This window comes from Prinia subflava, chromosome 4 (assembly GCF_021018805.1).
Source record: "Prinia subflava isolate CZ2003 ecotype Zambia chromosome 4, Cam_Psub_1.2, whole genome shotgun sequence".
In the NCBI taxonomy this organism is placed as follows: domain Eukaryota; kingdom Metazoa; phylum Chordata; class Aves; order Passeriformes; family Cisticolidae; genus Prinia; species Prinia subflava.
The window spans coordinates 9,164,967-9,191,575 of NC_086250.1; the positions used below are offsets into that span (position 1 = coordinate 9,164,967).

The 26,609-nt window shown below is 46.7% G+C and overlaps 2 protein-coding genes across 5 annotated transcripts in view; one reads left to right on the top strand and one right to left on the bottom strand.

The window, feature by feature from the left end:
* Positions 1-1,447: 1,447 nt before the first annotated feature.
* Positions 1,448-25,867, bottom strand: LOC134549266 (collagen alpha-1(I) chain-like). The gene is made up of 5 exons (XM_063394833.1): positions 25,859-25,867; positions 19,161-20,159; positions 11,623-11,730; positions 4,052-4,210; positions 1,448-2,927 (listed from the first exon to the last, which is right to left on the bottom strand). The coding sequence occupies exons 1-5, from the start codon at positions 25,865-25,867 to the stop codon at positions 2,880-2,882; spliced, it is 1,323 nt and encodes a 440-aa protein (XP_063250903.1). The 3' UTR covers positions 1,448-2,879.
* Positions 17,864-26,609, top strand: part of ARHGEF5 (Rho guanine nucleotide exchange factor 5) — a 34,671-nt gene continuing 25,925 nt past the window's right edge. For 2 of the 4 annotated variants that reach the window (XM_063395382.1, XM_063395384.1), the window contains exon 1: positions 17,864-19,254. The gene's annotated coding sequence lies outside the window, so the exon portion shown is untranslated. Of the gene's footprint in view, positions 19,255-20,023; positions 20,255-26,609 lie in introns of those variants that run through there. The other 2 variants (XM_063395383.1, XM_063395385.1) reach the window with 1 other exon arrangement.

The following is a 26,609-nucleotide window of genomic DNA, read 5'->3' on the forward strand; positions in this document are numbered from 1 at the left end:
CCCTCAGGGTATTTGTTTTCCTTTCTCAATGCTTTGTGAAGTGCTGTGTATATTTAGCAATGCTCTGTAAATTAAAAGGATTGACATGGATTTATTTCTAAGATCTTTATTAATTTATTTTAAACTATGCCAAATCAAAGTGGCCTTAGGGTTGACAGCTGTTCCCTAGTAGCTAGGATGAGATTGTTCTCAGTCTAAGCACATAACTGGAGTTCCTTTCCACAGCCACTGTTAGTTTTGCCTGTTCAGTGTCACTTGGCTGAAATAATTAATTTCTCCTGGCCTGTTTGCCCTTTATTTTTTGTGGTCATGTAGCTAGAGAGGATACCAACCCTTCCTTTGCTGTTGCAGGTGTTACAGGGTATGTTCCTCTTCTTCCTGGGATTTAACCACTTTGTGGGCAGCATAAACTCACGAGACAAATTCAGAAGGTACTGGGGATGTGCAAAAAGGAAAGAACCAGAAGGTTCACTCTGACAGCAGCTGCCTCGCTGGCTTCTCTACCAGCCAGCTCCTCCCTCAGGACCAGTGGGAACGATACTGGAAAAAGCAAATTGGCTGCTCTAATTCCAGCAGAGCATCCCCAGCATGCTCCATCCCAGACCTGTGGTCACCAGCTGGTGCCAAAATGCTCCTGCCAGTTGTGGCATGTAGAATACTATAAATTTCTGTCATGCTAATAGTGCTTAGATCCTGCAGTGGGACTGTGGCAGTTTAGAAATACCTGAGAGAAACAAATGGATGAATGACGTCTCTCAAATAAAATCTGTCACCTTGGTGTTGTTATCTCGACTTTCTACCTCTCTCTCTCTCTCTCTCTCTCTCTTCCCTTCTTTTTATCATTCCCTTCCCTCCCTTCCCTTTTTTCTTTCTTTCTCCCTAGAGTGAGTTTCTCATCACTTTCTCAGCCTAAGAGTCTGGAGTTGAGGGATGTTCTTAGAACTGGTCTTAATTTTTTCACATTTCTGAAAGACTCTGAAAAGCCAGAGGAGGGCACTCAGTGCTCACCCTTCCTTTATGAGGGAAAGTTGTTTGTCTTTTTTCTCTGCAGTGACACACCATCCTGCTGGTAGAGGAACCTGGTTCAGAGGAGATTGTTTTCTCAGAGCTACCTGGGTTATATAGGATCCAGTTTTCCAGTCCACTGCTGGGAAAAAACCACACGTAATAGTGATGACTGAAATACAGCTTTTTACACTCTTTGCTTCATTGTGACTGGAAAAACAGATTTATTTTGATCTTGGACAAAGAAGTGTGTTTTGTGTTTTCAGCAGATTTTTAGAAGTATTTTATGCCTATTCTCTGAAACTTTTTTTGAGATATATCAAACAAAAGTGTCCCTGCCCGCACAGGAGAATTTTCTTTCAGGTTCTGTTTCTTCTGCACCTCAGCAACACTGGTCTGAATAGCCAGAGACACATCAGCAGGAGCCCCCATCTCTAAAAAAAAAAAAAAAAAAAGGAAATACAGGAGATTTCAGGAGACTGAGCAAAGGGAGGAGGAAACAGGCAACAGGGCCAAAGTCAAGGTGTCCCAAAGCATTTTGCCATTGTAGTAGTGAATGGCTGAACCAGGCCACCACGTGAGGGGAAGGGAGAGTGGAAGGGATTGAAATGGGATGGATGAACAGCTAGGAAGGAAGACTGGGGGAGGGTTGGACTTCCTGGAGCTGCTGGGAAGATGTAATTTGGAGAGGTGACAACAGCTGCATGGGAGAAGGGTCACCACTTCCCAGATCCCCTACTGGTCCCTCATACCTGGAGTTGCTTCTTTTTGCTTTCCAGAGCTCTTGCAGTTGCCCTGCTGCTCGTGTGTTGCCTTGGGCCATTTTCTGCTCTGTCTTTCCCCCCAGCTGACCTTGCCCACAACGCTGCTGAACTCCGCCTGACTGTGCCTGAGGTGTTTGTGCTTTCCCATCTTCAAGCATGGAACCACAGAGGAGACTCCTCTGCCAGTCGCTGTTGTGTCAGTGTTTCCCCTCACAAAAGGGCAGCCCCGCCTTGCTCACCCCAGAGCACCTCCAAGCCCGCAGAATGTGCCCCTGCTTGTACAGATGGCAGAGCTTTTGTGTGTGTCCTTCCCTTTCCCCAGCCTTAGCAGATCTCTTCCAGTACAGGCACTGGGGAGTTTCTTGCCACAGCTCTGCACCTGGCTGTTGTTCTTAAGAAGGTGCCTCTTTGCTGGCCAATTGCTTTCTTTTCTTGCCTGATTTCTTTAACAGATGACCTTTGGATTTCTCCTGATGCCTTCAGGCAGAAATACCAAGCAAAACAGGAAAAACAGAGTTTACATATAGTACACATTGGAGGGATTTCAGGCATCTTCCCAATTCTCTGGACATATGATCAAGCCTTTATGTGAAGGTAGGGTGAAACAGGAACCACAAGATGAAAAAAAAAAAAGTATTTTAACTATTATTGGGAGAAGGGAAGCAGCAATGGGAATGCAGGGAGCAAAGGGCTGAAACAACATTCTCCCTGTGTCTAGAGAAGGAAGAATTAAGATCAATGAACATAACTCATATTCTTAGGTGAAAGAAGATGGCAAAATATGATGGTATTTGGCGTGGACCCTTGAATCCAAGTTCCCTGGCATAGTCAGCCTTGATGTTATCTGTCAGGGCTGTCATGAGGACAGGGGTTGCTGTGAAAGCAGTCAGGGTTTACCTCAGGGCAGCCACCTCCTGCCCTAAGCTTCAGGCACTTTCTTGCCTTTGGCTAATTTGGGATGCAGCTGCCAATGTGAGTGTGGGCTTCACCTGCATCTTTCATCTCCTTGTGACCAGAGCCAGGAATGCATGTGGAGAGAAAGTGAGTTCCTTTCTCTGGAAATGTAACCCAAGAAGATCCTGAAATTCCTCAGGCTCTTAGTCTCTGGATTCACATCTTTGCCATGCTCAAGTCACTCACCTCCCAGCAGGAGCATTCCTAGGGAGAGAAGCAGTGAAGTGCCAAGTCAGAAACAGACGGGAAAGAAAAAGGAAATGACTGGTACTTAAAAATACTCAACCCAGGAGGCATGAACCATGAACTGAAGAGAGATGCCAGAAGAAAACCAGACACAGCTTGGAATACAAGAGAGAATGACTAATTACAGATGCTTCCTCTGAGTCTGTGAGTAGGTGAAAGTGATGTCACTGCTGGTGTGATCATGAATTTTAGTGCTGGTGCATCACAGCAGTGGCATTGTTTCTCTAGAGCAGAGAAGAGGAATACATCCTCTTCTGGAATGCATCCACAAACTCTTACTTCACTCTGTACCATGAAGCTGTCTGTGAAGAAGGCTCTTTTATTTCCTTTCTTGGGGATAGCACAGCCCCCAGATTTGCAGTACACTTAAGAATCTGGGTAGCTTTCTCCCTAATCCACAGAATGAGGAACATCCATCAGCGGAACAGCACACACTGCCACTAACTTTTGTTCCAAAGCATTATGTGAAGGACTGCTAAAGCAAAGCCTGTGTAAAAATGTTCTGTGCTGCCATCTGGGCACAGTGAGGTTTGCTCTTTTGTCTTGTATGAACATGGGCAAAGGATTCCTGCCTCCTCTTTCCCCAGGCCCCTTCTGGGGGGGCTGAAAGATTCATATTCCTTGTATTAAATAGGATTTCTCAGGCTGGACTTTCATGACATCCTGAAATGGCAAACAGCTCTCACTGATTTGTGACTGCAGATTATCCTGGATGGCTAAAGCTCTTGCCATCCCCAGCCACGCTGCTGGGTTATTTTTAATTTGGATTGCTCCCTGATCCAGTGCTCAGCACAGCTCCACAAACAACAAGGCTGGCACAAGGGAGGGAAAATTGCAGTCTGGGGTGGGTGGTAACAAACATCTCAGGATTCCTTAAGTTGGTAACACCACCATGCAATCCATGCCATCAAACAAGAGCCTGGGAGGAGCAGCAGGGAGTGAAGAGAAAGCAGAGCAAAGGCATTAAACAGAAATGTGCTCTTTTTGCACACGAGGAATATCTGCAGGGGAGGTTCAGTTCGGGAATCTTTTCCAAGCAGATGGCACACAGCTGCAATCGGTGCTCATCTCTTGCTAAGTACCTCTGAGGAGTGGAGCTGCCAGGTTTGTACTATTCTGCTCATCTCATCGAAGCTCTGGTGCCACCTCCTTCTCTTCCAAAAGCCCCATCTCTTCTGTGTGTATTTGTGGTCATTTCCTCCTGAGCTCTGCTCGTGGTGCCAGTGCAGCTCTGTGTGCAGCTGCAGCACAATGCAGATTGAAATTTCAGTAGCTGAAAAGTAATAGTTTCCCACTCTACCCTTGGTTATTTTTAGCTAGGTCAGTTCCTGATCCAATCCACTGTACAGACACACAAACAGCTGTGTCAGTGTGGCAGGCAGAAAATGTTTGAGGGAAGCAGAGGAGAGGCTTAGCTGAGTTTAATCATCACTGGTACCAAGTGGGAAACCACAATCATGAATGATTGCTCTAAATGGCTGGCAGCAGTTATTTAAACTTCTCTACAGCTCCATGTCTTACTTCTTATGTAAGAAAAAAAAGCCTAGGGAACTTCTCAAGTCTGTGCCACAGAAAGGAAATGGCCCTGTGTCTGGTACAGCTGCCCCTTTCTGCATGAATCAAGGCAAGCTGAATGCAGGGAGCCTGAACAACTTTGCTGGCAAGCAAAGCAGTTCTTCACAGCTTCCTTACCTGTTTGGCCAGCCTGTACATTTAAAGGTCTAGTCCTGCAGAGACCAAAATTTGTCAAAATTTGCCATGAGCAGCTACCCAGAAGTATGCAAAATGTCTTTATAGTGGTCAAAACCCATGCCTGAGACACATGCTAAATACTGGCCACTGCCAAAAGAGAGTGATTCTGACACAAAGATGCAAAGTATAATTAAAAATTTAGAGATTTATTCAGAAGCTGAAAAATCTATTTAGTCAATTAAAATCACTTACTGAGGCGTATGACCTGCTCCTTGGTGCCTGACCAACTGCTGCTGTGGGCAGGAAATGGTGGGGATATTGTTCCATGAAGACTTTGCTCTATCCAAAGGCAGAAGTACAGAAAGGATTTACAGAATAGAATGGTTTGGGTTGGAAGGAAGCTTTAAAAGTCATCTGGTTCCAACCTCCCTGCCATGGGCAGGGACAGCTTCCACTATCCCAGCTTGCTCAGAGCCCTGTCCAGCCTGGCCTTGGACACTTCCAGGGATGGGGCAGCCTCAGCTGCTCTGGGAAACCTGTGCCAGGGCCTCATCACCCTCACAGCGAACAATTTCTTCCTAATATTTAGTCTAAACCTACTCTCTGTCAGTTTGAAGCCATTCCCTCTTGGTCCTGTCACTCCAGGCCCTTGTCAAGAGTCTCTCTCCATCTTTCCTGTGGTCTCCATTCAGATATTGGAAGGCCACAATGAGGTCAAACAAAACTACTCAGAATCTTTTAGGTTGGAAAGGACCTTTAAGGTCATTAAGTCCAACCACAAATCATCTTGCTTTGCATGGTTCATTAGTGTGTTTTCCTTTCTTTATGATGATCATGACTGCAGCAGCACTCTGAAAACGTGGACAAAGCCACCACTTATTTTGGGGTTGTCCCAGGAGATTACAAAGCTGTGAAAATACTGGCTTTTTTTAAAATCTCAGAACTGCATCCAAGGATGACAAGCAGCGATTTCATTTAGGAAATTTTTAAAAGCCTTTCAGGTTATTATACCTACAGGTTTCCTACATAAGCAAGAAGAAATACAAGGAAAGGCGTAAGCACAAGGACATGTTTTCCCTGGATGATGCAAATCATTATGGTAACCTCCCTCCTGCACAGTCACTTGGAGTTTCTCAACTCTGGTTCAAACTAAATACCAATGACCTGATTCATTCTTCCACTGAATTTCACTGTTAATAATTGTAAAAAGCACATTTGGTGGCATGACTCAGTAGGCAAAGTATCTCCTGCTCCTCCTGGCTGAAGTTTGCTGTGACCCACACCCACCTCCAGCAAAGGCTGTCCATAAATGCCCCCATGGCTCCATAACCAGGCTCCTGACACTCACTTTTCTCATTGATTAATGTCTGAGCCTCCAGGGGAATTTGTCATCAGTACCTGCAACAAGGCAAGCCCCCCACCAGTTATGCTTTAAAATAGCATCCCATACCTCCCAAAACTGAAGTCATCACAGACACATCACAAATTCCCAATTTACAAGCTGCTGATGTTTTGGAGGAGGGCATTAAGACAAATACTGAGTGATCTGTGAGAGATGACAAACAAAAGCAAAGTTTTTTTAGTAGGCCTGCACGTACAGCAGCTGACTGGAAATGTTCAGGGGGCCTGGAACTGAAAAAAAAGAAACCTCACATCACAACCCCTTTTGTAGCTCTGAGATCAAAATTATGGAAAATAAGACGAAAGACCATGTTGTTATCAAATCTTTAATTCCTGGGAGTCCCAAGTGGCCAGCATTACATAAAACTTCTATAAAAAATGAATGCCATTCCATGAATAACTTGTATGTATTATGTAAAATATTTATTGAAGACAAATGCCATTCCATGAATAGCTCGGATGCTGCTTACTTTGAATAACAGCGTGTTATTTCTGCTCAACAGAATTACTTTTATCCCTCAGTCTATCACCCTTTTCATACGTAACGTTTATGAACACATTTCTACTTTTAAATACAGATTTCTTAAGAGCCTGTACATGAAAAAGGACACTGAATGCAGCTCATTAGTTGCTCTTGACAAAGGCTCAGTGGGAGGGGAAAGTAAATACAACAGAGAGAATAAAGTATCTGTGATAAAGAACCTCTAAACCTGGCCTAGGGCTGGGAGACAACCACAGGAACATGAATTAGAGCTCAAGTCTACATCCCTATGAGTTAATCTTTACATTAGGAGACCATCCCTTAAGTGAGGTCCCACCTGCAGGTGTTTCTTAGCTATACTGAAGGGTTAGAGTTGTCTCAGCAATTTTAAAAAGCTGGATCACTGGGCATAGGAAAAAAATTAATGATTCCACCATTTTCCACACACAGGTCCTTTTCTGTAAAGCTGCTCTACCCATAGATTTGGAGTTTACAACAGTACACACACACACACACACACGTAAAATCTCTAACAGTATATCCTGATATTGTACAATATCTAATATAATGATAGTGGATAGTGTGTGCAATAAATAATCTGCCTTTTTTATATACAGTTAGTAAAACTACAGCTATGCATACACAAATTCCCTTTCCTTCTAACTGAACCAACAAGCTTTTTACAGAAACCACATCATCTGCGTTTCCTGACTGTGTTGTTTCAGATTCTGACTTGCTCACCTTTTTCCCCTCTGGGCTTCTGTCTTCTCTGGTCTTACGACTTCACTGTTTGTATTCCACACATCCCTCCCAGAACACGAACTGCAAAATCACAGGAGTGAAACTGCTGATTTTTTGAAACCACAGTTCTCAGAAAAAATATCAGCCCATCCTCATCCTGAGCAAAGATTAACTTAGTATTAAAAAAATGGTAACATATTATAAGTAATAAAGAGAGACTAGATCATCAAACAAAATAAGAAAAGCCCCTTTTTCAAATATTGAAGCAGCATTTCTAGGGCATGATTCACCTATTCCTAAGGTAGACACCTAAAACAGGTCAGATGAATCACCACCTAACTGTCCATTTCTCCCAGAAGTTTCAAAATCAAAGACAGTTCAGAAGCTCTCTTTGATTTTAATACATATTTTCAGATTTGGAAATTAATTTCATGCTGTAATTTTGACAGGCTTGGGGATGCTTTTTTGTCTAGTTTCTGAAGGAAATACAGCTTTTTTTAATCCCGCTGCTAGCTTCCCATTGGGAACCAGCTGTCTCATTTCAATCAAATACAAGCATGTAGAGGAGTCAGAGGTGAGCAGGTTCCTACAGCCAGGGATCAGTGGCCAGGTGCAGCAGAGAGCTCTTACTGGTATCCCCATGGGAGGATCAGCAGAGAAACTGCCTTATCCATGTTTTTTGGCATTTTAAGCAGTATCTTGTCCAGGCAGTAGAATAAAATACCTGGTTTGGGGTCACTGAATCTGTTGGGCACATGGGAATCATGTAAGGATAATTTGGGGGAGAAGGGTGTTGGGAAGAGAGTGAAATAAATGACAGCAGAATGTGCCAGTTTTATAATAAAGCATTATTTAGAATATTGGTAATAATGAGCTCTCTAGATACTGTTTGCACTCTTTAGAAAGGAAGGATTTGGTGTTATAGCACTGCATGGGACCGTGATTTCCACTGAATAGCTGATACAAGGAGGCTACATAACTCCAGCTGATCCTGGAAGCTGATGCTCCTAAAATGAAGGAGGAGACTTACACCTGTTCTTTGGCAGCTCTTCCTCCTCAGGAATTCCTGAAATGCTCACACTCCTTAGAAGATGGGAACGTCTTTTCCCCTAGGAGAATCTCCAAAGGAGATTACCAGAAATCAATCAGAAATTACATAACTTCTCCTATGGGGACAGGCCTAAAGAGTTGGGGCTCTTCAGCCTGGAGAAGAGAAGGCTCCAGGGAGACCTTTTGTGGCTTTCAGTATGCAAAGGGGTCTTTGCAAGGAAGATGGAGACAATAAGGGCCTGGAGTGACAGGACAAGGGGGAATGGCTTCAAACTGACAGGGTAGATTTATATTAGGTATGAGGAAGAAATTCTTTACTGTGAGGGTTTTGAGGCCCTGGCACAGAAGCTGTGGCTGCCCCGTCCCTGGAGGTGTCCAAGGCCAGGTTGGATGGAGCTCTGACCTGGGATGGTGGAAGGTGTTCCTGCCCATGGCAGGGGCTTGGAATGAGATGGGCTTTAATGCCCCCTCCAACCCAAACCATTCTCTGATTCTGCAATCTGGGAGCCCCTGAGGAGAGAGCTGGCGACTCTCCTGAACCTGGGAACTGAGGACAAAGCCCTGAAGTCCCACAGGGACTCTGGTTTCCTGGCAAGGCTGGGCGGCACGAGGAGCGAGCTGCACATGCCGGTTCCTGCGCTCGGCAGGGCCTGGGGGCCTGGCACTGCTGCCAGCACCTGGCCCAGCAGGGCCCCCCACACCCACGCAGGAATCCTGGCCAACCCCACCGCGGGAAGCCACTGGGAACAGGGAAGGGGTGCAGCAGCACACGGCCGGGGAGAAGCAAGGAGCCACCACTGGCACGGGACTGGGAACAGCAAACAGCCAGGCTGGTGCGGGCTGGGTGTGGGAACACATCTGCAGTGATAAGTGGTTTGCAAAACAACCTCTGGGAAGAAATCAGGGAACTGGGTTTATTGAGTCTAGAGGAGAGGGCTGGAAATAGGGCAAGACATGATAGTGCAGTTGCAGTACACGAGAGGTTGCTATTACGAGAGGCAGCGACTACACTGCTGGAAGGACAGAGATAAGATCTAACCAGCTTAATTTCCAGGAAAGAAAAGAAGACAGGAGAAAAGATTAAGAGTAGATGTTGCAAAAACTTTCTCTGCGTAAGCCGGAGCTGGAAAATATTATCTGTGAGGTTGTGAAACCTCCTGCACCAGAAATTAACCAGACATCACCATGCTCTCGCAGTAGAGGATGGACTGCCAAGCTATCCCCCAAGCTAGCCTTTGGAAAGCAAAAATCCATCTATCCTTTTCAAAAATAAACTAAAAGCCATCCATGCATGTCATATAGATCATTAAAAATATGGGTGATGAGTAAAAAGTTTCGCATTTGGATAACAAAGCTACTATAGATTTAAAAGTCCTGATTTCAATGCAGGCATTTAAATTCAAAATATTATTTGGATAGAAAACTTTGATCTTTCCTCTCAAAGAAACCTGCAGTTGTTGAGCAGGTAAATGCTGCCAAGACCTTTTACTGCTATTTCTGTCACATGGCACCTCCTTCCTGCAACCAACCTTTCTCTTCTGTTATCTCCTGCTCCCATGCAGAGAAGCTGCAGCCACTTTTATATTCTGTGAAGCACTTTTACTCCTGTTGAGATGTCTGTGGGCTGGGCCAGCCTCACAGCAAGATCACAGAGTCAACTCTCCACCCTCTGATGATACAGGGCCGTAATATACCTCAGGCACTGGAGGAAAACCCAGACTACATGGATCTTTTGGGATCCACTGCAGAGAATATTCCCAAGATAGAGAGGCATTCCAACCTTCCCAGTCCAGCAGGAGTAATTAAGGCCACCAGGACATCTTATTGTAATGGAGTACCTAAAGGACACAGAGTTACAGGGTTTTTGAGTGGGTATCTAAGCTGAAATAATCTCGGCAGATTCCCACAGGGCATATATGTGGTAAGGGTTTCCGTGGGAATTCTGACCTGACTCAGGATCAGCTGGTTGACCCCAGAGAAAAGCCTGATCTGTTTGGTTCTAGTGAGAAGAGCTGGAGCCAGGATTCACCTTTCCTTACTCAGCATCAATGAAAGCACCTCAGCAGGAAACCAGCCCCTGAATGAAACGTGCTCACTGTGAGACCTGCCAGGCATTCCAGCACCAGGTAAAGGCAAAGATATCCAAGCTACTGCTGGGAATCCTGCAGGGAAATTGAGGCACAACCCCCAAAATTACAGAGAACAATCTGACAATGCTCCAGGGGTAGCAGAAGGGTTGGATGTGAGTACCCTACTAAGATGATGGTGATGGGCCTCATATGTTTTTTTTGAGAATCACTAACAAGGGAGAAGGAGGTCCTGGGAATGGAACATCAAACATCTACTTACAGTTGTGACAAGGTAACTTTAAAACAACCTTTTGGTCTTTGTTTCTTTTATTCTCTGATTCCTTGGGCACTTCAACTCGTGTCTCAGGAGGTGTGAAAATGTCAGAAGAGAAAGAAGAGTCTGTGACAATGCACGCTGACCACAGGACAAGGATGTGGCCCTCACCACAGCCACTTTACACCCTGAGCCTCCATGGTAATGAACCAAGTTTTTGGCTGAGGCAGAAACCCCCACTCTTTTTATAGGGTCACTGCTTTTATGTTTTATTTGCAGGATTATTCTTGTGCTGTTCCTTACTAAATGCAAAGAAAAATAAAAATATCACACAGTGTGAATCACAAAAAAGGCCCTTTTTGTGTGTTAAGAACAAAAGCTCATGAAAATTCATGAAAAATGTGCCTTTGCTCATAGGAAACAATCCTGCTTCAGTCTGCCCCTCAACAACAGCATCAAAACTCCAAACAAACAATGCTTTCCCACCCTGTGTGCATGATTGTATTTCTGTGCAAGCTCACATCCTATGGGAAAAGGGAAAGGTTGCTTTTTTCAGAACTGAGGGGCACAGGGAATCCTCTCTCAGTATACAACAGACCAACATCATGGAGATGATTCAGGAATATGTACTCATTTTTTATTATGAGATTGATTATCTAATTACAGGACTCATGTTCCACAAGTTTAGGGCCTCCAGAAAAGCCACCACAGGTGGCAAAAAATCCCAGAGATTTGATTTTTTAAAAGGTGAAACTACAATAAAACGATGGATATTTCTTGAACACTCTGAGAGAAAGCCTTAAAAGTAATCCAGTGCCCAATCCTAACAAAAGCTGCCTGAGGGAGGAAAAGGGAAGTGGCTCTCTAAACCTGCTGATGGACAACCACCGACACAGAGGAGCAGGTACAGCGACCAGAAGGGTGTTTGGGCTGCTGTTCTCTCACCTGGATGCAGCCAGGAATCAGCGCCAGGAGCAGCTCCCCGTGAGGGGGCACTGCACTATCACACATCCAGGCTCGCAGATCTCCACCTCCAGCACTTGTGCAAAGACACTGCACAGAGAGGGAAGCACATTTCAGCTTTGTTTATCCTCCCCTGCAAAAACTGAGATGATGAAAAATGACTGTGTTTATCTCGTTAAAAGATACACTATGTGTAATTCTCTCTACCAAGATAACCAAAGCAAAAATCACAAACAGTACATCTGGAATGCAGGGAGAATTGGGGATTTTTGAACTTTTAAGTGCTTGACTTCACAGCTATTGAAGAGGACCTTAATACAAACTAAGGACTTCTGTGTGTGTTTTTTTAATGAACAGGGGATCCTCTTTTTTGGTAAATGGGACAGCTTAATTTGTGGGCTGGATTTTGTGTCTAGCCAGCAAGAGGCAGGAAGGTGAAGGGCTGGCCTGAGTCATTACTGCTGACCTACACCACAAGCAACAACACTTGTAGGACATTATCATCTGAGGATCTCACCTAGGAAGAAGTGACTTCCTGGCACAGTGGTTTTGCAGTGGGTAGGGATGGGCAGGATGGGACTGGGGCAGAGGCAGCTGCCTCTGTTCTGAGCACAGGGGAAAGCTGCTGAGTGTCATCCTCCACCTGGCTGCACACACTCAGGTGCTGCAGCTGCCTGCATGGGGAAAAGCCTGCACACGTGCAGCTCCTACACAGCCACATCCTCCATTTCAGCTGGAACCAGAGGAATGTTTGGCAAGCCCCTCGAAGGCAGCATGCTGCTTTCATTTCTGCTCTCCATGTTCAGTTTTGTAGAGGTCCCAACTATTTCAGCAAGTCTGGACTAGAGTACCAGTACCTGCAGTGGTGTGACTTTGTCCATATTCCACCTTTCCCTTACACTAATTCATTTCTAGGGTTCGTAGCTGGAGCAGAAAGCCTGAAGAAATGACCACAGGGTAAGCAGCCTACTCAAATCTGAGAGAAATAAAGAGAGAAATAAAGGCAGAAGGAAGTGTTCTAGATGTTCTGGAAGTGAATTGATTGGTTTGTTCAGAATCATTTCTACAGAAGCCTTTAAATGTCAGCCCCCTCTGCAGCTCAACTGACGTTATTGCCATCAACACCATATATAAAAGTACAGAGGAAGACTGATGACGTTCTTGCTTTAGCATTTCCAAATGGAGCGGAAGTATTTTAAAAGTCCCAGTAATGTTCTCCAGGACTTCTCAAAGGGGAAAAGCAGACAATGCTCATTATCCTGGATCCTCTCTCTTTAGGCATTTTCTCACTGCTGAGGAAGGAAGGGAAACACCAGTGTGTGAGGTGAGGTAAAGGGCAAGGCTGAGACTCCAATCCAGCAATTACCTGCACATGGATGTGAAAGCATGGGCTGGGCAACAATTTACTGCAGCATGAGGGCTCTGCTTCAGATTTGCACAAGGATTTAGCTGCAGCAGAACAATCACAGAAGGATTTGGAGGAAAATCCAGCTTTTTGCAGAGCTTAGAATCCTACAACACGGAAATGGAAAGCACCACAGGAAACCAAGAGCTGCCTCCCAAAGGCTCCCTGGAGCTACAGGAAACCTGGAGCTGCAACTGGAGATTTCAGTCTGGGAAAGACACCTGTCAGGAACAAACAGCTTGGGGTATCCTTTGCAGGGAGCATCTCAGGGAGAAAAAGGATTAGCCCAAAGATTTCCTTGAAATTGTAACCGAGCTTGGAATTGCCTATATTGACTGCTGTATAAGAACAGCTGTTTGGAAATATTTGCATAACCAGTTCTCCATAAGTTTTTCCAAAATTTGTTTGTGGTATTTCTGGATATATCAATGTTGTGATCCTGGATTACCAAAGCTTAAAACTTTGGATAATGGAGAAAAGGCAAAGCCCACTAAAAGCTTTCCCGTCTTCCTCTTTGTCTGACTACTCATTCCCCCAGTACACTTTTTTTTTTTTCTCCGTAATGTCTTTCTGCCCTTTTGGAGGCATCTTAATAGTATGAAGCACTGGAGTTTTTCAAGTTGCTTTTATTTTTTGGATCCTTGTTTACAGGTATTGTGTTTTCTGGGTATCTCTTGTGGGTCCTCCTCAGGCAGCCCAGAGACCTCCTGATATGTGTGGAGTCCAGGCCAGAAATTATTGCAATCATTTTATTCAGTAAAAGACACTGCTGACATTCAGAGTAAAGTACCAAAAAATACCCTCATTAATGTTCATGGCCATAAACCACTCTTCCACTGAACTATGTATTTTGAAAAAAAAACACCTTTAAATTCAAGTTTGTGTTATTTACCTGCACAGACACTTCAATATAAATCTCCATAAATTAATCAGGTGGGAATAAGGCTTAAAAAGCCACATATGCCACAGGAAGAAAAAAAATGTGCTATTATACTGCATTATGTACATCAAATGTAATTTTTGCAAGTTTGGCTGAGAGAAATCCTCCTAAAAATGTAAGAGTTTACTACTGTTCCACTAGAGTTCCACTGAGAGTTCCATCAGTGAGTTTCCAAATGCTACTGGTGAGTAGGAAACAGGTGGCTTTAACCACAGTATGTATCATTAAAGGCTGGGTAACTGCTTCAGAGAATATAACCCCTTTAGTACAGCTCCTTTTCCCCCCAAAGAAGCTTCTTGCTTGTGAAAGGAATCCATATTTTATTAAACCCAAATAAAAGGATTTTAAAGGAATTGGACTAACTTTTAAGCTATTTCCTTATGTCTTTTGAAAAACAGTACATAAGCAAATAGATGTGAAGTTCTGAGTCATGTTTGCTGCAGTTGTTCATCTGAGATCTTGAGCAGCAGAGGCATTGTGGGGATTTCTTTCTTCTTTCTTTGGTTTGTAGCTATGCTTTGAGCAGCAGTTTGTGTTGCTTTCTGCCCAGTTGACATTTTTTACACCCTTAGAAAAACTAAAGTAACATCTGAGGCAATCTTGCCTGCTGCTTGAGACCAGCCATTCCTACCCTCAATTCCATCAAAATCAGGGAAGGTCAATGAAGACAACATCTGCATGTGTGCAGCCCACACCTTTCTGAAGCTGTGGCATGAGCATTCGTTTTCCTTAATATCAGTCTGGATTGCAGCTGTAAACTGAGCTGGGAAAGGCCAGCAGCCTCCCCCAGGCTGACATCCACAAGAACCACCTCATCCCTTTTAGAACAGGCAGGAGCTTATAACCAAGTGAACTGTTGGGCAATGTCAGGCTACAGGATGTGTGCAAATAAAAACATTCTTTTACCACCTTTCATGGCTGACAGGCAGGGACTCTCCAGACTATCCCATACTCTCATGCCCCTAAGAGCAGCCTTTGTCTCAAGACAGTCTGTAGCCTTGTCCATTTATTTAAATTTTCCTGGCAGATCCTGTTAAAAAAGGGGAATTTAGCTGTGCAGTACAATGGCCCGACTTGCACATCAGGCCAAGCACTGCAATTATGTTGGAAAAAATTTGTACAGTACACTAAATGGGCCATTAACACTTCATCCATCCAATGCAGACCTTCAGTGTAACTGGTCCATAAATCCATCATGACAAAAAACAATCCCTCCATGGCTCACATGCAGGTATCCACTTGTACAAACAATTCTTACTGCTTTTTGTATGAAAAAAACCAACCCTGGATGAAGTTGAACAAGGATTATAAAGATATATAATTTGGGTGGATTATTTTTCTCCTGGTTTTACTCCATAAGAACAAACACAGCATTGTATCTAGGTCACTTGTTGGCTGCAGGCTGTTTGGAATTCCCAGGAGAAGGCACTTGAGAAGGAAATGGGGGAAGTCCATTTTGGTCTGTTCTTGTCTTGGGGTGTTCATGTTCTTTTACAATATGGGGTTTGTCTCAGAGCTACTGTTTTTAACTCAGGTCACATCAGCAATGTGGATTTATAACTAGTTTCACAAAGAAAAGCATTTCTAGCCACATCACCCAAAGCAATTTCCCAGTTCTGTATTTTGCTAAACTTTTCTGTCACAGCCACCTGGACATCTCCTTGAACAAATTTCAGGAAAGATCCCAGAAATCAGTATATGTCTGTGTGAAGCCCATAGTTTCTTGAGCACCTAGGATAAATAACGCCTCTCCCAAACAACAGCAGGATTTCACCCTTGTAACTGCATCCACAGCTGGCACTGAAGCAGATTCTCAGACTAAGACACCCCAGCTCACTCCTACAAATGAAGAACTTCCTGTAAACAAACCAAGAAACAAAAGCTAAAAATAGTCCTCCTCCCTAGCTGCTGTCATGTGGGGAAATCACAACATGAGATACACCTCAGTCTGAAGCAGGGAAGCTCCAACCCGTATCTCTGAGGGATGGTTTGCACACTTAAAAGCAATGTAATACCCCACTGCATCCTTTCTGCCCTACCAGGCTGAAAGAACCTCTGTCAATGATACAGCTGCATTCAAGATTTTTAAAAAGCTTTATTGTGCAACTGTGACACTTTTTCCTTTCTTACCTCAGCACCTGTTGTAGCTCAGGAAGGCGCTGGCACCCACAACAACAACAAAAGCACTGCGGTACCAAAGCTGAGCTGAGGCCAGGGGAGGGTCAGCACTTCTCCCAGCCTGCTGCAGCGAAAGTGCAGTGCTGGAGGCTGGAACTCTGCTCCCTGCTGAAGGAAAGCTGTAAACAAGGGGAAGGAAAGGAGACAACTGGATTTCAGAAGGGCCGCTACCGCTGGATGTTCCCAGTGAGCCTTGGAGGAAATGAAGGAAACGGCCAGGACTGACTCACCGGGGATGGGTGTTTAACTTGCTGCTTGTGTAAACTTACTCTGCTGCAGTTCCAAGCTCTCTGTTCTGCTCCCTTCCATTACTACCAAGGCTTTTCATGCCATATGCACATTTGAGTCTGCTTGGAGTTAGGAACAGCTACTGAACATGCCTAGGGAAGCAAACTGGCTTCCCAATGAGGGCTCAAGCAGATGATTTTAGTTTCAAGAAGACCCTTAAACAACTCCCCTCCTCTGCAGTACTTGTGATATGTCAGCAGCTGAACCAAGTTACTGTTCTGTCCTGCTGCCTGCCTGGATTTTGGCATGCCCAGCTGTGTGCTCTGCATATAGAACTAAACCCAGAATAGCGTCTGGGCAGAGCAGAGAGGATGTGACAGCACAGGACTTGAGCGGGACGGGATGTTTACGAGGAGGATGTTGGAGTGGGAGGAGTGGGAGGTTAATGTCCCAAGTGCCCCTCAGCCTGCCGAGAGGACAAGGCACTGCAGGAAGCAGGAGCACTTCAGGGTACAGGGTTCTGCTCTTGGTGTTGCTGGGCCTCTTTGCAGGGAAGGGACACACCAGGGATACACATATATACATATATATATGTATACACCCCAAGGAGGTATGTCCTTGAAGGGAAAGGGGCATACCAGGCACTCAGCTGCTGCAGCCCAGAGTTTGGTGGGCTAAGACACAGCACAGCCCAATCCACCTGGGATACTCCCAGCTTGGGACAGGCACTCACGCTGTGCTGGGTTCCAGATGTGTTCAGGCACTCAAACTCTCTGTGCAGCAGGCAGAGAAAGCAAGGTATCTCAAGATATGATTCACAAAACTGAACAGAAAACTGCCTCTGCAGCTGCTGGAGGTGCCAAGGGCAGGGGGAGAGGTTAAGCCCACCTCAGTCAGTAAGTTGCCCTTTTCTGGATAGAAGAGGAGCAGTTTTCCAGTCAGGATGACCAACTCCAACCCGCTGCCAGCTGCTAGGAACTCAGAAAATGCAGTGGGAAGATGCACTGGCTATTTATGTAACGTCCCAGAGGTCTGACACCAAACTAAGAGAGACATGATCCAGAGTCAGCTTCTGGGAATTTGAAGCATCCCTTTCCTTGCTGCTGACTGTAAATGCAGTGATGTGGAATGGGAATCTCAGCTGCAGGAGCTGATCCACTCTGCTGAAAAAAGGCACCCACACAAATGAATGAAAGGAGTACTTGAATCAGAAGGCAACAGCAGGCACAAGGATGATTCTGTGGCTGGCTGGGGAAACTTCTCACTGTGCCACTTCTGAGGGGAGTTTTCCTGCCTGGGAGACTCCACACGGGTCTCGCAGGGAAGGAAGGGTTCAGGATTGCCTGCCTGTGGGCTGAAGGGTTTCTCTGGTGGTTGAGCCAAGCTCCCTCTTTCTCTTTTGCTGAAATCTTCAGAGCACATCCTGGAGGATACACACCTGCAAACCTCAGGAAATGATCAGGAGGAAAAAACAGACTTAGCAAACAGACAACTCTGGATACCAATTTGAAGAGATAGAATATATAATATAGGTAATGCCTTCCTCAGCCTAAGGATGATGTCTAAGATAATTCTTTGCACACTTTGCAATTTTGGTGAGCAAAGATCTATATAATACACCATGGCAAAGTGCACCCTCACATAAATCCTGTATCCCTTTAAGCACCTGTGTATCTACAAGAGACAGATGCCCAGGAATTGTAGCTGTCGATTCAGCTTTTTAATGCAGCCTACAGAGTTTTTCTACCCACGTCCTGGTCAATTTCTTCTGTATTCAGATGTTTCATTAATTTACATTTATTTGACAATCTTGGATGTAATCCTGCCTGGGATCCTGTAATCCTATAAAGCCTAGGATAACCCACCACTTTTCCTTGAACCCCCAGCTGCCTGCTGGAGGAAACACCAAGGGCTCACGCAAGTGAAGTTAAGGAGTGGGAAAACAAGAGATTCGGGTAATGAAGGAAGCTTAAAAAAATAAAAAGCACCTCTGATTCTTAAGCTGGTTTGGACACCTGGGCTGGTGGGTCAGGTGCACTCCAGAGGCAAAGCAAACAAGCACTGTGTCTAAACCTGAGAGGAACACAGTTATTACAGAATCACAGAAGGTCTGGAACTGAAAGGGACCCACAAGGATCCAGTCCAACTCCTGGCCCTGCAAAGGACACGGCGGCAATCCCACCCTGTGCCTAAGACGGTTGTCCAAGCACTCCTGGAGCTCTGTCAGGCTGCGTGCCGTGACCACTGCGCGGGGGAGCCTGTTCAGTGCCTGACCATCCTCTGCGGGAAGAACTTTCCCTGATATCCACCCTAACCCTCCCCTGACACAGCTCCAGCCGTTCCCTGGGTCCTGTCCCTGGTCACAGAGCAGAGATCAGCGCCTGCCCCTCCTCCTCCCCCTGTGAGGAAGCTGCAGAACTCCAGTGAGCTCTGACCTCAGTCTTCTCCAGGCTGAGCAAACCGAGCGACTTCAGCCGCTCCTCGTGTGGCTTTCCCCTCTAGGACCTTCACCCACATTATTACCACTACATTAAAAAAAAAAAAAGAAAAAATTACGGAAAATACCTTCCGCTCGGACGTGTCGGGGGGCTGTGGCCGGAGCGGGGCCGGAGCCCCGTGTCCGCCGCGGCCCCTCGGCCGCGCTGCCCTGCCCCGCCGCGGTGCCGTCGGAGCGCGGCCGCGGCCCCGCACGCCAATCAGGGCGGCCCGCCTGCCTTCCTGTAGGTGTGCCCGGCTCACCTGGAGCCGCGCTCGGCACTCATGACATACCTGCGGCCCCGCGCAGGGCGGCGGCGAGGCGGCGGCCGAGGGGCGCCGGGGGGGGCAGCGCTGGCCCCGGCCCCGCGATGTGAGCCCGGCGCAGGTAAGGGCGGCCGCCGGGGGCGGCGTTGCCGTGTTCCCGGGAGAGGCGTTGCCGTGTTCCCGGGACCGCCGCTGCCGTGTTCCCGGGAGAGGCGCGGGCCTGGCGCCGGATCCCCGCGGAGCCCGGGCAGGGCCGGACGGAGGGGCGGCTGCCCCGCGGCGCTGGGGCGGGGGCGACGGGCGGGCTCCGGGAGCGCGGGGGGGACGGGACAAGGGGGAGAAGGAAGGGGAGGGAGGGCGGCCGACCCACCATTTTAGGACCCGAGGGGGACGGGAGGAGGGATCTCCGGGGAAGGAGAGCGTCGCTCCTCCCGCGGCGGGCCCGGTGCGGGCGCCATCGGGGCGCGGAGCTCCGCGGGGTCGCGGCCGCCGCGGGAGCCCCGGCGCCCCCCGAGGGGGCGGCGAAAGCGGCTCAGGTCCGCCCGGCCCGGGGCGGTCCCGGGGGCCGCATCCCCGGCCGGGGGCTCCGCGCCCCGACGGCAGCGCCCGTCGCGCCCGCCGCCCCCCGCTCCCCCGCCCGCCGCCGGCAGCAGGGAGGGCCCGGAGCGCAGGCCCGGTCCCAGGCTCGGCTGCCAAGCGGCAGCAGGAGCCTCTTCCCGCAGAAATGGTGCCTCCCACGCAGCAGCGAGATCCCACGGTGTTCGCCGGGTTTTCGGCTCCCGCCGGGAGCTGCGGCCCGGGAGTCGCGGGGGTGCTGTGCTTGAACTCTGGACACCTCCTTGTTTTCCTGCTTGCCTCGTGACTTTTATGGCCTGTCACGGAGGGAAGGCAGAGGAACGAAAGGCGAGATCCCTGCCTGCCGCTCGCTTCCTGCCTCCTTCCCGCAGCCCCGGCCACCGCAGCAGCTCCGATGGCAACCCCAGCGCCCCAGCCAACCTGCCGGGGGCGGATTCGGAGCTCCCACGGCTCTCACCTGGCCCATCGTCCTCCCAGCACCCATGTTTGTCCCTGCCTGATGCTTCGTTTATTCCCAGATATTGGCTAAGACTGCATCAAACCTGGTAGGAATTATGGGGTCAGAGGTGTGAGCTCAGCTCATTGGTGTTGACTTGTTGTAGACTTTGCCAGGGTGCTGCTGGATGTGGATGCCCGTGTTGGTTTCTCCTGGAGCTGGGTACCTGTTCCTCCTGGACCAAGCCACACGTGTTAATGTGTCGTTGGAAGTTTTGTGACCTGATTCCTCGGTGTTTTGGAGTTTCTCATAACCTAAATGACTTAGAGATGGCTGGGATAAGGACAGAGTCCTTTTAAAGGGTTGCAGCAGAGGGAGGTGGCTTGGTTTGGAGGAATAATGTATGGGTGACCCAGATTTCAGAACTGCACCTGAACTGGACGAGGAGGAGGCATCCATAATCAGGCTTGAAGTTGTAACAAATCTGAGTTCTCATTTGTTTTTGTTAATGTTAGGAAGAGCTCAGCTGGCCTCTGAGTAGAACCTCGTTTTGCCAGGTGGTGGTGGAGGATGGCATTTTTACTGTCCTGTCAGTACAGCAGCCTCGTGGTCTGGGTCAGTCTCAGTGGGGTTACGTGGTCCAGTCGCTCGTGACAGCAGGTGACTGGGCTTGGGGTTGATGCTCCTGCTCTCTGAAATAGTGGGACACAAATACTTCCTCTGGGAACCTCTTGTGCATCCTGATAGATTTTAATGGTAAGAGTCTGTCCCACAGGCCAGGTTTTTGTTGTTGTGGGTTTTTTTTTTTTCATTTCATCCTACTAACTTTAGATGGATGTTCTTGTGCTTGTTCTGTTGAATCTTATCCTTTCTTATGGTTCACTTATTTCATATGCTTTGTAGCAGGAAAGAGCCAAATTATTCTTTAGTTTTTGATTTTTTTTGATTTTTTTCCTTTTTAGTGTAATCTACTTTGGAGTCTTGTTTAAAGTGGGCTGTTTTATTTAATTACTTTGTATTCGTATTACATTCATTCTCCACAGTTATCCCAGGCAAAATTTAAGGAACAGCCCGCAAGGGATTTCAAATTCTTAATTGGAATCACATTTTTTTCCAAGGATGTTTGATTCTAAGAGTTTACTGTGCTTTCTGTCATCTGGTATCTTTCCAGTTGATGTTGTTTGCTTAGTTACTGTTTGGCTAAATTATCCACAGCTAGTTTATTTCAGTAGTCATGCCTCAGAAGTTTTGCAATTCCTTTCCGCTTTGCAGCTCCTCACTGAGCTCCTGTTGAATCTTTTAATGAAGTATTCAGAAGTGACTTCAGTGCAGATGCTGTTGTGGGCTATTGTTTTGGCACTTGGACTCTACAGAGAGGTTATTTCCCTCTTTCCTGAGGTAATCACACAGTTGATATTCAGAGCATCAGCCAATTGGGGACAGATACCTTTGCCTTACCCCTGGCAGGTATTTACATTCCCAGCTGGTTATCATTGCATTGAATCCAAAATTCTACTAGAAAAGTACTTAGTCTTGATTTCAAGATATCAAGTGATAGGCTGCACTGGTTCCCCAGGTAAATTATTCCAATGGCTGATTACCCTCGCTAATTTCTTATCTCCATCTGTCCGGCCTGGCTTCTAACCACAAAGTCTTGCTATAAGTTTTTGTGCCAGGTGACAGGGCCTGTTGCTGCCAGGATGACACGTTCCAGCTAAAAAATGGCCTGTGGTGCTGCAAGCCCATGGCTGTTAGCTGTGCTGAACCTTTCCTTCTGGGAAGAGGCAGCCGTGGAGCTGGAGTCTGGGTGATCTGTGTGGTTTAGAGCAGTGGTGGAGGGTGCCTGGCATGGTGTCTGTATGCAGGCAGGGCTTCCCAGGAACTGTGATTGAACAACTCGAGTTGCTTGGAGCTGGGCTTCACATGATGAGCAGCCCAGCAGCACAACAGGCTGCTGCTGAAGGAACAATCCAGGTCCCATCCAGTCCTGACTGCAAGCTCCTGCTGCTTCCCTAGGCTCGGCTCTGGTGACCAAATAGCCTGAGATCAGTCCAGTCCAACTGGATATTAACTCCCTTCCCTAAAGATAAAAAGTATGAAAGTTGGATTAGCCTGCCTTGTTGCCAGAGAGATTGCTGAAGAAGTGTAGTGTGACACCGAGCATGAGAAATGTGGTGAGGGACCACCTCTTCCAACAGCAGGATTAGATGCCAGAGGGAATCACACATTTAGTTTCTACATTTCTGTGCTTGGATAAACAGGCTGTGTGGTTGCACAAATCCTCTCAGCTGGCACTGCTGTTGAAAGAAGCCGTCGTGCCTGGCTGTTGTCATCTCTGCTGGTTCTCTGCTGCGGTTTGTTGTGAGACCACACATGCACCTCTGCCACCAGAAGAGAAAGGGCAGAGGATGGAACTCCTTTTGGCAAGGTGAAGAGTTGGTGAAACTAAGAGTAGTCACAAGCACACCATACCTTAAATCTTCATAGAAGGCAGTGTATCTTTTTGCCCTTCCTCTGCAGCTGACATGTGAGAGCAGCTGCCCTGATTTACTGAGGAGTGCAGGTTAACTCTGTTGCATGGCTTGGGATAACTGGGTTTAGCCAGGACTGGGTTTAGGTCAGCTGCTTTTATGTCTTTGGTTAAGAAGTGTGTGTTGAAATTTGTTGTGTGGGAAAGAGCATTTAACTCTTTAAGTAAGAAGAAGGAGGTCTGAGCCTTGGCTGTGACACACTGCTACCTATGAAGGGTTCAGTGGTGCAGAAAAGTTCCAGATTAATGCATTCATGCGTTCTAGATGTGAGTTCTCCGTGGTGCTCAGTGCTGAGCAAGGTGGGGTGCCCTTTTGGGAAAGCTTCATTAATCTTGTCTCTTCCATTAACAAATGACTCCAGCTTTCTTGCCCTTCAAGTAGATTTGGTTTGTTGAGACAAAATCCATTCCCCATCTATTATTTCAGACACCATTCCTTCAAGTCCCGTGCAGAACACTGCAGGATGAGGAACAGAGCCTGTCGTGGGGACTTGTTTTGACCTCATGTTTGGAGGGTTGGATTTAAAGAGAAATGAAGTCGAAGAAGAAATTCCCATGACTTTAGTACAAGTTCAGTGCAAGGTCAGGGAGAGGGTTATTGGTTTTGATAGTGGGAAAAATTAACAAGAGGGAAGGTGATTACCATGACATGTGTACAAATGTACATAGATAAACAGACATACATATGTAAATGTATACAAAATAGAGGGTGTTCTGATGCTAGGAGAGGTGGAGAAGGAGTGGCTGAAGAAACTGTAATTGGGTAACACACAAGGAGGGAACTGAGGTGGGAGGAAGGACAGGAACCTGCTACTGGGAGAATACTGCATTAAAGCAGAGATGGCCATGAATTCCCTTCCTGAAAACATATCCTATTTGTAGTGTCACAGAGAAATGTGTGACGTTTGGACACCAAACCACCTTGTTGTGATCTCAGATTGGACACCCAGCTGCAGGCAGGGACTCAGTGTGTGAGATTCATTGCCCGTGGTCTTGCTGGCACTTAGAGTCATTAAGCACTGGGGTTCCTAATGCAGATCATACACAGAAATTCCCAAATCCTTACCTGGACCAGGCTGGGGTGGTGCCCTGGGTGATCCCCTCCATGGGCAGAGCAGGGCTGTGCACTGGTGAGCAGACCCAGCCTTGCACAGGTTGTGACTGGAGGAGGTGAGGGAAAGCTCCTGCTTCATCAACAAATCCAGCAGTAGAGTTTATGAATCCAAAATACACCCTCTGGAGGCAGGGGAGGGCATTAGGATCCTGGTCATGTTAGGGCCTGAACATGATTTATTCAGGTTGTGGAAGCCCAGGGATGATCAGGGGACAGGAGTGTGGGTTACAAGCAGACCTGTAACTAGTTGGAAGTGGTCCCTGTTCACATCTGCCACAAAGTAGCTGCCATGGCTACACTTGCATATTCACTTAGTAATAGAAATAGATGTGCTAAAGCAGTGCTAAACTAACACAAAGGCCACTGTTGGGAGGACTAGAAGAAGAAGATGCTTTGCCCATGATCTTGCTGGGCAGCTGCAAAAAGTCAGGATGTGTAAGCTATATGGTATGTGTGTTTTACACTCACCTTTACAGGTGTAATGATCAAAAATGCCTACACAGATTGTTTGAACCGCTTAAATCTTACCTGGGCCCTTCAATCTTCACTACAGATTGCCATCTGTGATGAGGGGCTCGTGGAAACTTGGAAGAGTAGATGGGAGGAGTATGGCTTTCACAGGAAAAGATGCCATACCAGTGCCTAGGAAAGCTCTGATGCCTTAGCATCAGAAATCTCTAGTGGGTCTGGGTTCCAGGCTAAATCCTTGGATTAAGCCTGAGTTTAGATGCAGAAGTTTTGCTGTAGGTGTTCTATAGTGCAGGCATCCAAGGGTAACTCTAGACCATGAAATGCAATCCAGCTGCAGCATTTGAGTCACTCTCCTTTCTGAGGTGCCCCAAGATCACTGTCTGGTTTTACAGGGGAGGGCTGCCAGGCTGTTAGTAAAGTTGTGAAGGTGCAGTGTATCTATTTCCATTCTGTTGCTGGATTTAGGGGAGAAGGGGTGTTCTGAGTATGCTGCCAGCTCTTCAGGACAGGAACAGTGCACAGTATTTAGAAAAGAGAGGATTCAGGCCTGATGGTTGGTATGGCTCACGGCTCAAGTAACTCTTCTCGTTGTTTGTTCTCTTTTTCTGTGACTTGCTTTGCACATGAAGATATTTTAGGCTTGAGTCTGGATACAGTAGAGCTGGTAGATCTTAGAGTGCTTTGAGAATGATGCACTTTCCTCTCCTTTCTCTACCCCTCCCCACAAGACTGTAGAATATTCTGAGTTGGAAGGCACCCACGTGGATCACTGAAGTCCAATTCCTAGGCAAGATGTTTTCTCCTGGAAGGGCACGTCCCAGGCACAGGCCAGCAGAATCTCAGGATGGGCAGGGAGGGATAGCACTGGCAAGGCTGCAGTTCAACACACAACCCTGTCAAGACTCTGTGCTGTGACAAACCCTGGAGCAGAGAGAGAATGCTGTGGGGAGACAGGCAGAGGGAAGTGGGACTATCCCACAATTTTTACAGCAAATTATGGGTTGTGGCATGTTTTCTTACATGTGCAAGTGATTGAGGGAGATGGGTTTACCCCTCAAGTCACCCAGTAATTTCTTAATAACAGCTGGTGATGTGTATAGGGAATACATGACTGCACTGACACTCTCTTCTCATCCCTGGGCACAGCTGGGAAGAGGGAATATTCTGTCAGGGCATGTGGGGAAGGCTGAAAAAGGCTGAAACGAAGGCTGTAAGGTGTCCTATGAGCACAGGGTGAACACTGCTTGTTCTGGTGCCATCTGGGAAGGCAGTCATCCTCTCACATCACTCCTACAGCTGACCTTGTCTTCCTGCCCCAGCACAATGAGTAAACTGAGCTGTTTCATTAAAAGAGGGGCAGAGAGAGCAAAGTGAGCGATTTGGAGGTATGCTGGAGCAATGAAATGTGCCTTATCCTGGAAGAGCAAGGCCAGGCATGCAAGTTATGTCATTGTAGTGTGTGCTCTGTCACAGGGGAGGGTCAGGGCTGTGAAAAGCAGCTAAAACTTGTGTCTGTGTGTCTAGAAGAATCATGACAGCTGAACTGCCCAGTGGGTGTTACCAGATGCCCCACAGACATTTCTTCCTTCATTCCCTACCAGCGTCATTTTTGCCTATCCAGTTGCTGAGTGTGTGGTAACAGTAATATCAGACATGAAAATAAGCATCTGAGTGTAAAAGGGGAAAGATGGATTGATTGTGACTCTGGTGGTCATAGCAAAGTGACTTTAGAAGAGACCAGAACAAGAAAAGGTGAGATATGCTGCATTGTGAAATATGCAGTGAAAACTGGCACGATCAGAAATCTCATTTTCAGTGAGGCAGTATGGAAGCAAATCTGCCCTGAAATGTATTATAATTGTGTTCTACTAGAATGTTGCCTTTGAAAGCTTAATTGAAGAGGTGGCATTGTAAAAGGTTTTGTTGTGAGTGCTAAAAAGAGTGAACAAAGTGCACTGAAAGGCAAGAAAAGGTATTAACTGATATGGGAGACATATAGAGAAGTATCAAGCAAAGCATGTGCAAAACCACCAGCTTGGTTTTAAACTATGGTTTGGTAGAGAAATACAGTTTTGTGCTTCGTGGGAACAAGAAATAACTGATTCTGTATGTCCCAAGTTCATAAAGTTGATGGAATTGGAGAAAGGGTGTTCCCTGAATGTGGGCACAGTGGGAAATAGATAACTGTGAATATCTGATGTGTGGGAGTGGGGCTTTCCCTGACTGGGCAGTGAGACTCCTCCAGTACAAGTGTGATACCAGAATGAGCCAAAACAACTGTATGTACACTACATTGTGTGAAAAATCTGTGTTACTTGTAGTAAACAACTTTACAGCACAAAAGGAAAA

Coding starts and splice junctions, on each gene's coding strand:
- LOC134549266 (XM_063394833.1), bottom strand. Junction 11,731..19,160: donor CGCCCTGCGCGGGGCCGCAG/GTATGTCATGAG, acceptor CTCTCTGTGCAG/TGTCTTTGCACAAGTGCTGG. Junction 4,211..11,622: donor TGATTCCTGGCTGCATCCAG/GTGAGAGAACAG, acceptor ATTGTGCTGCAG/CTGCACACAGAGCTGCACTG.